Source organism: Colias croceus, chromosome 25, assembly GCF_905220415.1.
Source record: "Colias croceus chromosome 25, ilColCroc2.1".
Taxonomy (NCBI): domain Eukaryota; kingdom Metazoa; phylum Arthropoda; class Insecta; order Lepidoptera; family Pieridae; genus Colias; species Colias croceus.
This window is the reverse complement of record NC_059561.1, coordinates 6048783-6062440: the sequence shown is the minus strand read 5'-3', so window position 1 is coordinate 6062440 and position 13658 is coordinate 6048783. Positions and strand designations below refer to the sequence as shown.

Genomic DNA, 13658 nt, shown 5'->3' with positions numbered 1-13658 from the left:
GCAGGCAGATATGTGGGCTATAAATTAAAATAGACTGTAGCTATAAAACATAGGATAAAATAAATTCAGGTGACATTGTAATCTGATCAGCAGTTAATCACTGAAACGGGTAATACATGCAAATTGTTGTTGCAATGAATGTCACACGTCGATACAATATGATCGATACACTTTTATTTCAAGACAAACAAACGATAATTCAGGATTTTTTAAGCTATTGCATAGCTTCTATCGCGGGCCTTGAGCACGGGGACCGAATCGAGAAATTCCGTAACGAAAAAACCTCACGCTCCCCACTCCGACAGGCGGAGGTGTGGCTTGAAGGCATAGCATGCAATAGCTTTACCGCGGCAGTCCCCGAGTGTCACACGTCTTTTTTTTAATATGGAGATAATATTATAAGTTTTAAACGTTTGCATGCACACATCAGATGTTTTTAAAGTGCTTTTATTTGCTTCAATTCTATGTAACCGACTTCTTCGGACTCAATTTTGACCGATTTTAAACTTTCTAAAGTTTGAGACAATATGAGACCAAATCCATTTATATTTCAAAATTACATATTCATTGTGAGAAAATGGGTAATCATTTATTAAGATAAGAATATTATATTAGAAAAAGAAACAAGCACTTACAACTAGGTACACGTTAAGATATTTGGTCAACAATGGTCAACATTAAAATTTTTGTCGTATAATTAATTGAGCCGTGATCGAGCCTTATAAAACAAATGGCAACAGTTGCAGTCCAACATTAAAGAGACAAATCTCTGGCAGGTATTTGAATAATTCTATTTTCTAAGCCTATTTATTATATAACGTGCAACCCTTAGAGTATATACAATAGTATAGAGCGAGTGTATTGCACAAATTGCTTATTGCGCATCGTAGGCAGATGAGCTATAGATACTATATAGATGTGTGTGTGACAAATAGGGATGGGTAGGTATCAATTGCGTGTTGAACTGTCGATAAGTTATGTAAATAAATATGTATCATAAGTAAATTTTATGTTCAATAACTTATTAAAGGAAAAATATACGAATAAAGTATAAATATGTAATTTTAAATTTGTCTACCAACTGAATTAAGTTTGTTTATTCCATTTGAATATTAAATATTATATATGAAATTTTCTTGTATTAATTATTATAAGTACTTTAAAAAAATATCTTTAATTGGAATATCAGAAAAACGTGAGTACTTTTTAAATAATAAAGTTAATAAAATAAAAGATCAGGTTTAGTGCTATTTCTTTAATAATAAATCAAACCATAATAATAATGTTTTAAAAATGGTAAAAAATATTAAGAAATAATTAATAATTTAAAATGATAATATAATAAATAATATTAATAATTTTTTTATTTAATTTTATCCATTCTACTATCAAAATCTTCAAAATCAATTTAGCGGTTCAGAAAATATATCGTAACATTACATACTTTACATTTACATTCGCATTCATAATATTAGAAAGTGTATCATACAAAACACACCACAAATATATTTATAATACATTTTTAAAAGAGTTTAAAATTTTAAGTTCAATAAATAATTTGTTAAAATATAGTTCTTCTAGTAAACTTTATATCGAGTACAGCGTTGGTCAGGTCACATCACTACGATCACGTGGCGGCAGTGAGGCGCGCGAGCAAGCCTGCGCGTGTCCGCCTCTCACCTACCCTTCACCCCCGCGATGCTAGATTTATTTTCATAAAAATAAGTATAACAATCGACTTACTGATGGAATGTGATAGTGGATTTCAATTTTGTGTATTTTCTAGTATCGTTTTTGCAAGATAGAACAGCACATTTCACCATGTTTATTCGTAATATGAAAAAAAATCCAGAGCAACGCACTTCGTGAGCACTCAACCACGACTGCGAGCGCACGCGGCGGGAACGTCGTGTTGTTCCCACCTGTGCCTACTGTTCCCACTTGGTTGTTCGCACTCTATAGATAGTATATATACTCTAAGGTGCAACCTATGTAAAGTGTAACGTTTCATAATTTTTCATATTGAAATAATATTAGTTATGTACCTTAAAACAATCTTAAAAAATGTATCATTTTTGTTAATGGTATACACTTTTGTTTATGGTACAGTTGTCAAGTCCTATCTGTCAATGTCAATAAAAAACCTCTATGGTTATTGTTTGTTTGGGTTTGAGCAAAACTTTTTAAGTTTATCAAATTTAAATAAATATAAATGAAATAGCAAAGATGCCCAAACCAACCTGTGTTCAATGTAACACAAATGACTCCTTGCTGTGGCGAAGCGCGGAGAACGGTCAAATATGCAACGAATGTCATCTAGCAAATACCGCGAGTAAGGATATGAGCGTAGACGTTAGTATTATAAAAAGCGAAGCAGAAAAAGAAGAAAAAGAGGTGGATGAAGGTAAAAATGGGAAGACGGAGAGTGAGTCTACTCCCGCCAAAGCTACGGGTAAAGGTACTAGGAAGAGTACTCGAGCGACGAGGTATAAGCCTAAGACACCAGCAGCTCCCGCGCCTCCTAAGCCACCAGCCCCTCGTGGCCGAGGTCGTAGAAGTATATTCAAGAGACAACCTTTAAAAGCACCGACCGCTACAGCCACTGTTGTCACTAGCGATTCCATTTTTTACAAGGTATGTATCATAATTTATTAATTGTTTATTGTATAATGCACAGTACATTTTATATAAGGTAAGTTTCTAGTATGTGTATTGTGTAACTTATTATGATTCTTGTAATTATAATTTAATACAAAAATAAATAGATATATCTTAAATTTGTTATAATTAATTAAGTAGATGAGGTTACCTCACTCTAAAGTTTTTTTTTGCTGATATAGATATTTATATTTAGTAATCAGAGTATTTTCAAACTCATTTATTTATTCCATTAAACTTTTGAATTGTCATATCATTTTTTACATATCCATTGCTGTTACTAATTCAGCTACTATTATTTTTTTATTAACAATAATTGATACATAATGAAGCCTTCTCATTAAGAATTAAAAAAAAAACAACAACAAATAAACATTTATTTATTTTATATTTACCACAGGGATCATACATGCAAGTAGGTGACATAGTATCCATGCTTGACGTGCACGGAGACACATACTATGCCCAAATCCGGGGTTTCCTCACGGACCAGTATTGTGAAAAGAGTGCTGTTGTTACCTGGCTTCTGCCGACGAGAGCCAGTCCACCGCCGGAGAAGGGTTTCGATCCAGCTACTTATATTATTGGTAATGCTTATTATATGATTGATAATGTAGTTGACCATTAGTTAAAGAACTTCAAAACTGTCCAGAAATTTTTGAGTTAACAAACAAATTAAATAATGTATTTTTCAATGGAAACATTGGTCTTACAACATATAATAATATAACTTTATATTATAAGTGAAATTTAAAGCATTTAAAGTATCTAAATCCCTAATGTAAACCCAATTATGTACATAACAAAGAAAATGCCAATTCTTTAAAGTTTAATGATATAGTACATCATTTTATTTCGTAATATAATATGACATTTTGTTATTTATATAAATAGTGTTTTATATAGCTTATATTTAACTAGCTTACCGCCTGCGGCTTCGCCCGCTTTCTCTAACGATTTGAGATTTAAACTATCCTATCTCTCAGTTGGATCGCTGCACATGGTGTGCGAATTTTATTATAATCGGTTAAGTGCTTTAGGAGTCCATTGAGGACAAACATTGTGACACGAGATTTATATATATTAAGATTTAATATTTTCTTCACAGGGCCTGAAGAGGAATTGCCGCGAAAATTAGACTACATGGAGTTTGTTATGCATGCTCCTTCAGATTATTATAAAGCAAGCAACACACCTTATGCTATGACTGATAATGAACTTAATAATTGTACAGGATTCATATGGAGCTCATTGGAACCAAAAGAAAAAACATAATTAGTTGTAGATAATGTAAGCTTAAGTAAAATAAGTAATAAAGATATGGAGTTACATAGCATTTTATTATAAGTAAATGTAAAAGTCTGTTTCCTTGATTACTGAATCTTTTATAACAGTACCACTTCCTCTTCCGATTTGAAAGGAATTAAATATGCATCCGCATTTAACATTTTTAATAAAACGATAATTTATAAATATGTAATTTCAGTTATTTAAGGATTTTCAGTTTTTTTCTCAGGATATTATGATTTTACACTAGCTTTCCACCCGCGGCTTTACCCGCTATATCTAAAACGATTATGAGATTAAAATATTTTAGCATACATTAGATTAGACTAAAGCTTACTGTGCGGTGATTATAAAAAGCAAAGAAAAATTAGATTTATAATAATTGTACACAAATTCTCAAAATAGGTACCTAGTAAAAGTTATTCGTTAGCTATGACAACAAAAATCTGTCAAATGCTAATTGTACCGGTTGCGGTTGTCAAATCACAAATGTCAATAGAAGATTTCAAGTCGCGGTTTTATTGTTTCTTGTAAATTTCATTAAATTAAAAAGAATTAAACTTAAATAAATAACGTAATTAAAAAATATATTACAATGAGCCGGAAAGAAGCTCTCTCATCCTTCATACAGCAAATTCACGGCCGTCCTGTCGTAGTAAAATTAAACAGTGGCGTCGATTACCGAGGTTTGTTTTCTTTTGATAATTATTGTAATGAATATAATACGAATATAATTATTTTAGTTGTTAATCTTAACAAGGTAGGTTCATAATAGGAATGGATGGGGGTTGGCTTTAGAAATTTGCGGCACGAAATTCGGCGTGATTTTTATTTTTTCCGATCGATAATAATGGCCTGAAACATACATTAGCGGCTTTTCGTGCGGAAACGTATAATTACACAGAAATCTTAATTTTAATCTTTGAGGTTATGTTCAAAATTGTTTGAAAAACGTTGACAAAGCTTCAAGAATATTGTGTTTGAAAGAGATAACAAATGTCAAAATGTACATTCAAAACCATAGTTCCTTCATAGTTCATTCAAAAGCATGTTGCTGAGGGACAACAATTCATAAGGATTATTGGCGAGTAGTAGGTATATGATTGGGGCAACATTGGTATGTTCATAAAAAAGTTAATCACTCAGACCCAGACAACCCATTTGTTGCCCCTGATGGAAAATATTTGATTTGATTGTAAAAAGATAACTAAAACCACCCAAAATTCGATGATATTATAAAAGAATTTAATATGTGGAGACGAGACGAGAAAAAAATAAAATGGATCCATTCATTACCCTTGTAAATTGTATCAAACATGTACATATTAGATGTACAAATAATTAGAATAAATAATTATTAAAAAAAAATTATTGTTTGATATTGCACACAAATTCTTAGTAACGGAACCGAATCTGTCAACCCCGAATCCACGTGGTACTTGTCTGTCATACACTAGAGTGTATTAAAAAAGTCGGAGGCGCGGAGGAGCGTGGCGCCCGCGTGTGCTGAGGAGCAGGCAGAGTCAAGCGAGCTGGAGTGGCTGAGGCTGGTCGCCAAAGGCGACCAAAAAGCCGAAGCTACGAAGGCGAGTGAAGACTCCTGCCTGCAACAAGGTACACGAGGGCAAGCGCCACGTTCTGCAGCGCCGCAGCAGTCAAGAATGCCCATAATCTTCGATATACTTCTAACTACATTTATAAATATAATATCGAAAAAAATTTAAAAAAAATAGAAGGGGTGGTTTCCGCACCCCCCCACTTTATAGGGGGTCTCCCCTTACCTCCCCCCTCCCTTTCCCACCCCTCCCCCCCCTTAATTCGTGCCGCAAATTTCTAAAGAAATACCATGGATGGAAATTCGGAGCTTTCAAAATCATACAAAATTTATAGGTTATGTTTATACTTTTATAGTTATTATTTTACTATTAATTATTATTCTAATAACAAAGCAGTAATGTTCTGATTCCTATATTTTGGCTAGAACTTATAATTAAAATTGTTAAAGTTACATATCGAAAAAAATAAGTTACAATGAGTTTTATCAGTGAATAGGTAGGTACATAATACTTAAACATCTTTATTTTTTCTTACATCTATACTTCTTTTCTTATTATCTTATCACCTCACCTCATTAGAACTAACAATAATTGTTTATCTTCTGTAAAATAGTACAGTAACGAAGGTGCTTTAGAATAATTGCAAATGACGGGTAACACTAATTATATTAGCCATTTAACACATTGTTGTTAATTTTCAAAATTACCCTACATTTATAATAACCCTAAAGCACTACACAATTACTAATTAAAGCATAATATATTAATCCTAAATTTATTAGTTATTATTATTTTCAGGTGTCCTGGCATGCCTAGATGGCTACATGAATATAGCGCTAGAACAAACGGAAGAATATGTAAACGGTCAATTGAAAAACAAATATGGTGATGCATTTATCAGAGGAAATAATGTTTTGTACATCAGCACATCTAAACGGAGATAATATGTAATTTTTTCTTAAATAAATAAGTTTCAATACAAAATGTATCTTTTAATCTTCAAATCCAAGGTTTTCTCTGCAGAACTTGCAATTTGATGTTCAAACATAATTTTTGTTAATGGCGATCTTCATTCTAAATCTTCACTAGCACATAATAAACTATAGATTCTCCCTTTGTGAATGAATTATAGAGAATTTATTCTATAAAAATAGTTCTATGCAACTCCTGGGTAGGTATAGTAAAATTTCACGTCATTAGTCTGCAATAAGTGAAATATATTTTGAATGATAAATCCATAATTTAAATAAATGTTTAAGTTTTTCTATTTATTAACAATAGCATTCTAATAAATTTTTAAGGTATAAAAAAGGTTTTATGGAATGATATTTTATTTACTGCTAAGATTTACTGATAAAATAAAAAAAGCTACTATTATAATATGTAGATACCTATTTTTGAATTAAACTTTTTGTAGATATTTTAAAATATGTCAATGAATTTTTTATAATAGTATTTAATGGGTATTTAATATTTATTATTTACATATAATATAGAATATACATACCTTTTTATCCATTGATTCAATGGGCCCCTTCCCATTACCAAAATCTTCAATTAATTTTTCGCCACGATATCCATATTTTTTCGTATATTCAAACCTTGCGATTTTCCCTCCATTTGGATCAAAATTCATATCGACGCGGTAATTTAAAATTCTAGGATTAAATAAAGGCGCCCAAAAACTAGAGTATAGATACACACATTCACATACAACTAATGTTGCCAATAAAAAATATATTTTGATCATTTTATCCAAAAAGGTTTATATCGCTCAAAAGTCTAAATAAGAATGATACAATGAAGGAAACGATGGAAATTATGTATAGTAAATATAAACAAGAAGTACAGCGTACGGCGGGTAAATAACATAGTTTTGTTTGATGTGTTAACAGAATTCAAGGTTGTCAAGTAAATCAAATATTAAGGCGAAGCGATTTGTAAAATCCTTTATTAAAATATAGGATATTTTACCGAGTTTAATACTTCGAAAATTGCAACTGTTGTAAATATTTTAGTCCAGTTGAGATTACCTACACCAAAGGACACCAGTAAAGGCCATGGCTCTTTTATAGTTTGGTGTATCTATTACCTATTTATTTATTTTCAGGTGTACCTTTTATTCTATGATACAAGGTTTATAAAGTCGCCTTATATAACACACATACGTAAACACACAAGTATTTTGATTATGTGCATTGAAGTATGTAATCAATTTTCTGAAGCCTGATAGATTATTTTTTCTTACTCCTAGGGTCAAAGATAAACCCATTAGTTGTATCTTATAATAACATTAATGGAATTTTGATTCCATCTTGTACATGTTACTTACGTACCTACTTCATGGAGTACGTATAGTATAGTCATGGAACTATAGTCCGTGAGTATAGTAGTAGTAGTTAGTGTAGTACTTAATTTTTTTTTTCCTTGTTGAATTTATTGGTGTACAGATTGCCTTAAATTCCCCAGATATACCGAAGCTCAGAGACAGAGATGTCTCGTAAAAAATACACATTATTATGTGTTTGAATAATTTATTTTCTAGGCAATCATCAAACGTTGCTTTAAATTGCGTTACCTACGTATTATTTCCTATTTTACGACCATCTTTGCACTTCACATCAAGTGTAGGTATGCATAATGGTCGATTGACATCACAATATAATTTCTTTGTATTCCTATACTATACTTATATTTTGTTGTCGCTGTCCTTAACTTGATTCAAATAAATTATGATTGTCTACACAGTAGGGTACTTACGTGCGATTTTTATAAATTAATCTTGCGTTGATTTAAGTATGTACGTACGTACTATATTTGCCATAGTTTCTATAGTGTAGTAATTAAAATAGGAAAATTGAAAATACTGTAATACAGAGGAAAAAGTACAATCGGTCAATTTTAAATTGAAACTTTTATTACATCGTCTCAAACTTTTTGGTCTGTGTAGCGCATGTCGCGTGTATCGCGGCTGCCGAGTAGGTATACCTACTCGGCACGCGACATGCGCTACACAAAGCAGTGTTCGGAACCGTTCGAACAGTTTCACTTTTACCGTGGTTTCATAAAACCACACAATATTTTTCTCTACTATTATTATATACTTATTTGTTGGTTCAAACTAAGTTTCATAATTAACTAATTATTTTTAGAATAAATAAATTAGCTTCTTTTGGAGAAAATCTAAGAGCCTTAATATTAAAAGGGATGAGGTAATTAGGTACGCTAAATATTGTCATGAAACTCGCACATGTGTTTAATATTTATTTAAAAACCAATTAACAATAAATTTATATAACTACAATAACACAAACATAAAATTAATGAAATTCACAGTACCTAAGTAACTATTACCATGTCTCAAATAACTAAGCATTAGCTATTTAACCTCTACATAGGTAGTTCATTCAAGTATATTTTTATGTAGGTATCTTATGGTCATAACTAGACATCGGATTATATGCATTTGCATGTTTGCATATGCAAATGCATAAAACTGTCTAATTACGGCGTTAGTGCATATTTAAGCCTTTTTCCCCAATCGTGCATATTTCGTTAAGTAGCGGGAGTTTTGATTGGTTGACTAACCTTCATTAGCCAATCAGAACGCTCAGCAAGTAAACAAACCCTATTTACTATTGCCTTTTGGGGCTAAAAACTTAAAACACGGGTTGAATTCCAAAAAAGGGCTAGATTTAGCCCGAAATGGTGGCAACACTGGGCTCGCGGGTGACAAACGTCACAAATTTGCACTCGAAAATTTGGTAAAAATGCTTAATTGTATATTGCCACAAAACCTAATACTTAATTTTTTGAAAAATTTTAGTACTAAATAAACGATTTTTATTTATTTATTTATTTAATAAAAGATTTTTGATTTTGTATCGTGCATATTTTAGGCATATCAGTCGTTTTTAGTGCATATTTCGGCTTTTTTTAGTGCATATTTGCATGCATATTTTGGCATTTTGTTAGTGCATATAATCCGATGTCTAGTCATAACATAATGCTAACAGTTGGTAGGTACTTAAGTAATTCCTAAACTTTTAAAAACTCATTACCAATTGCCAAGTAATTTGAGACATACCACAGTGTAAATAAAATATTAATTGTCTATGCTTAAAAAGGGCGAATAAAAATATTTTAATGTATGCCTTCGAGAGGGGCATACGATTTATATTGATATAATTCAGGTCCTCCATAGCCATACAACAATTTCCCTTTGCCGTTTTCATCGTAATATGGGTACCGGTATTTTGGCCTGCAAATATAAAAAAAATCATACATAGGTATTCATAAGTTTCTATCTCGGTTGAAGTAGGTACTTAGGTTGGTAAATCATTTCATTTGATAGGTTTCTATTTGACTTATTTTTTAATAAATCACCAATACAACAGACTACTTATTGATTACTAAGCTACGGCATGTGATATTGATATCTTACTAATATTAGGTATTTAAAATGCGAATGTTTGTTAGGATAGTTGTATCATACATTTGTTACTCCTTTACTAAAATAACAATCCTCAGAATAACACTTGAGCTAGGTAAGTATATTAGAATTATGTTATTGATTTTGAAGTTCTTTAGATTTCTCTCTAGCCACCTTGTTATATTAATATCAAGGTTATAAATTAGATTTCCAAAATACAAGAGTATACTTTTACCTTTCAAAGTACTGGAAGTTTGGTGCTCTCGGTTGAGGCACTGACGATTCCGCTACAGCTAACAGTGATACGATTGCAATAATCTGAAAAAGAAATATTTACAAAAAATAGCCTAAATTACTTCTTATAACATCAACTATCTGTCTATGAAAGTCCCGTCAAAATCGGTCCAGCCGTTCATGAGATTAGCCGGAACAAACAGACAGACATACAAAATTTGAAAAAAAAAATTTTTTTTGTATATGTACAGTGTATACATACGTACATCTATATGTATTTAGTAAAAATCGGTTATTTTAATATTAAAAGCAGACACTCCAATTTTATTTATATTTATATATAGATGATGTTTCGCATATTGATAATGTTATTATGTATTGCTATGCAGTAAAAGTTAATTTTCATTATATAATTCCCTCCAGTAAACTCCATAAGATCATAAAAATTGAAGCTTAATAAAAAACAAACATAATGTAATTAACTTGCAACTTTTAAGTTCGCCTTAATTTAAGAAGACGCAAATTTTAGCGTACAATCTTGCAATACATTATTAACAGGCGCTTCAATTTATTTAAGATAAAAATTACACAAAGCTGATATTAGGCATACGCTTAAAATTATTAAAGTTTTCAGGTTCCGGGTTCAGTAGTTAAGGCGTGATTGAGTAACAGACAGACAGAGTTACTTTCGCATTTATAACATTTATTACAATAGACAACACCGAATGTAGCAATAACCATCATCAATAGACAAAAACGTTACTTCTTATTTAAATTTTCAAATTATTCCAAACTTATTACTTAGTCTAAAAAATACTTTACGAATCGCTCTGAAAGGCTTTCAATCGTTTTAGAGCGTCACAATAGGAAGACTCCTCTTAAAAATAATTCATTATTTTATGCGAGTTGCGTGAAACATACTTATGAAACACACTGACAATGAAAACTGTCTTAAAGGCCTAGGTGTAACGTATTAGGTAATGCATATTTTGTAACATATACAATAATATAATAAAGTATGATTAATTAACAAAATGAATAAGGTACCTACTGATAGATAGGTACTACGAATGTGCATAGAGATTTATAGCTCAAAGAGTGGTCGATTTGTTTCACTTTTTTGTTGATTTGTTTGCCCTATTATACATTATACTCTTTAATTTGTTTTTAATATGGTATAGAACGCAAAAGGACGCAAGTACAATGTTTATTTTTATTGACAGAGCCATAAATAACAGAATTCCTCACCGTGATCAAAAACAATTTCCAACACTGTTCCATTTTTGAATTTCACTAATTATCGCGCGAAAACTTGTTGTTAAACTTTTTTTTTCGAAATATTTCTGAATAGGCAAAGGTATTCACAATGACCAGGCTGTGAACGTGCGTTCCTCAACGTACCGGTTACAAAACTACTTGGTGGGAGTAGAAAGTGTGCTTCGCATGTTAATGATCCCTAACCCACTTACCTCTGACTAGCGTTTTAGTCCTTGGAAATGTTATGGAATAGGTTAAGTAATGATTTCGGTAATGAGCGTTCATAATTTCTATGAAATGACATAAAAAAAATTATAAACTCTAAGTAACTATAATAATAATTTATTATATTACTTTGTATTTTAAGCCTTTACGGTTACTTAATAATCATTAGACTGTATAATTGTAAATTAAATTAATACCCAAAATTTGCTCTTTAAGTTTACTACATTTGAAGGTTTTCATAACAACGGAACCATCACATTTACGGTAATGGAAGTGAAAGTGGTCTCACTGGTCAGTGACAGGCGAGTGTACCGTAAGAATAAGTCATAAATGGTCCAGAATGTTCGAGAATATTATTATTTTTATTTTCAATAGTTGCCAAGTGTTTTGTATGTAATTGTAAGAACAACGAAGACTTATTGTTTTTACAATTAGTAGCAATAATTCTTAATGCTCTATATTATAAGTGTCTGTCAATTCAATTCAGAAACATTGTATTATTTAAAAGCATACAGCTTTGATAATATTTTTAAGGAATATTGATACATCATCGGCACTTGGCATTACTATTAATATTTAATACGTATGACAGTACATATTTTAGAGTACGAGTAGTTTTTGAGTTTGAGTTTACATCAAACGAGCGAATGATCATTCTAACCCTTGTTCTAACCCCACTACATACCTATGTCAAATTATTGTAGTGTAAACAAACGCAGAGCAAAAGATCACGAAAGTTTGCATTAGCTCTAGTTCGTTTAATGTAAATGCACCGTCTTACGAACCTTACAATTTTATTACGCCTACTAAATTAAATAGCATAATTACCTACACAATGGCAACTAAGAAACTATTTTATCCCATAGCATTAAAACACTATAAGAAGCAACTTAACAAGGACATGTTGTAATTCATATAACAATGCTTGTTGGTTCCACAATATTAAGTTCCCATTCATAAAATATTCACTTTGTTTTATCAGAACAAAAACTATACCTATATGAACATTGTAGGTACTAGCAAAATAGGCCGTAACATGACCCCATAATTTCCAGACAGTTTACACCGTGAATTGACAGCTGACTGGCAAGATCAAATTATGATCACAATAACCAGCAATGAATTTGCCAGTCAGTTCAATTCACGACGTAAACTGTCTGGAATTACTATGTAAGTAATTCTAATACGGCCAAATAATAAATTAATGTTTTGCATTTATTGGAAATAAGAGGTCATAGTTGATTTAAGTGTATTTTTCCGTGTTCTGTACGCCAGACTTTGTAGAAGGTACTAAATGGGTTTAGGAATAAAAAATAAAACATCCAAATTTTCAATAAGTGTTTTTATTTCTTTAATGAATTAATTTGAAATTATAAATGACTAGATTAACATCTACAGCTACATTCAAGCGAATGGTACAGGTATAATATAATATATATTTTAATAAAGCTGTTACATAATATTCTATACATTTTCTATGAAAAGTTAGTAAATACATTTCTATCCATCTTATTCCGTCTATCTCGCTTTTTCATGAGCTATCTCCCTCACTCATTCTATATTCAAATGCTACATTTGAATTTAGAATACACATTGATTGGATAATATATTTACCAATTCCTTTCAAAAGTATTTTTGAGAAATGATGAATAACAATTATCTTATTTTATAAAAATGAGTTTTAAACTCAAAATTTTAACGATTACAATATACATAAAGCACCTTTCTTATAACAAAACAATAAACATAATAATTATAATATATTCGAAATTACATTTAAACATTTTTTTTATTACTTATCTAATAAAAATATAAGTTTTACATCTCTAGTTAATTTTTTGTTTTTATGAACCCAAGAAATTTATTTCCAGGGATCGTAAGTTATTTCTAATCTTTACAAGAATATTTAAAGAAATACATAAGTACATAAAACTAATATATAAAACTTCTCATAAAGGTGCTTTTCTATGAGAATCTATGAGAAATATATAATATCTACATTTATAAGA

The 13658-nt window shown here is 30.8% G+C and overlaps 2 protein-coding genes across 3 annotated transcripts; one reads left to right on the top strand and one right to left on the bottom strand.

Moving 5' to 3' along the window:
- The first annotated feature begins 2150 nt into the window (after positions 1-2150).
- LOC123703264 (U6 snRNA-associated Sm-like protein LSm6) lies at positions 2151-6485 on the top strand. Of its 2 annotated transcripts, XM_045651208.1 has the most exons (4): positions 2151-2634; positions 3059-3245; positions 3767-3943; positions 6300-6485. In XM_045651208.1, the coding sequence occupies exons 1-3, from the start codon at positions 2227-2229 to the stop codon at positions 3931-3933; spliced, it is 762 nt and encodes a 253-aa protein (XP_045507164.1). In that variant the 5' UTR covers positions 2151-2226; the 3' UTR covers positions 3934-3943; positions 6300-6485. The 2 variants fall into 2 exon arrangements, with proteins under 2 accessions (XP_045507164.1, XP_045507165.1); XM_045651209.1 differs by lacking the exons at positions 2151-2634; positions 3059-3245; positions 3767-3943 and adding an exon at positions 4424-4631.
- Positions 6486-9503: 3018 nt separating this feature from the next.
- LOC123702997 lies at positions 9504-11561 on the bottom strand. Its single transcript, XM_045650866.1, has 3 exons — positions 11416-11561; positions 10169-10251; positions 9504-9762 (listed from the first exon to the last, which is right to left on the bottom strand). Exons 1-3 carry the CDS (start codon positions 11446-11448, stop codon positions 9645-9647), a joined length of 234 nt encoding a protein of 77 aa, XP_045506822.1. The 5' UTR covers positions 11449-11561; the 3' UTR covers positions 9504-9644.
- Positions 11562-13658: the final 2097 nt, after the last annotated feature.

Coding starts and splice junctions, on each gene's coding strand:
- LOC123703264 (XM_045651208.1), top strand. CDS start 2,227: ATGCCCAAACCAACCTGTGTTCAATGTAACACAAATGACTCCTTGCTG. Junction 2,635..3,058: donor GCGATTCCATTTTTTACAAG/GTATGTATCATA, acceptor TATTTACCACAG/GGATCATACATGCAAGTAGG. Junction 3,246..3,766: donor TCCAGCTACTTATATTATTG/GTAATGCTTATT, acceptor TTTTCTTCACAG/GGCCTGAAGAGGAATTGCCG.
- LOC123702997 (XM_045650866.1), bottom strand. CDS start 11,448: ATGGAACAGTGTTGGAAATTGTTTTTGATCACG. Junction 10,252..11,415: donor GGAAATTGTTTTTGATCACG/GTGAGGAATTCT, acceptor TTTCTTTTTCAG/ATTATTGCAATCGTATCACT. Junction 9,763..10,168: donor AACTTCCAGTACTTTGAAAG/GTAAAAGTATAC, acceptor TTATATTTGCAG/GCCAAAATACCGGTACCCAT.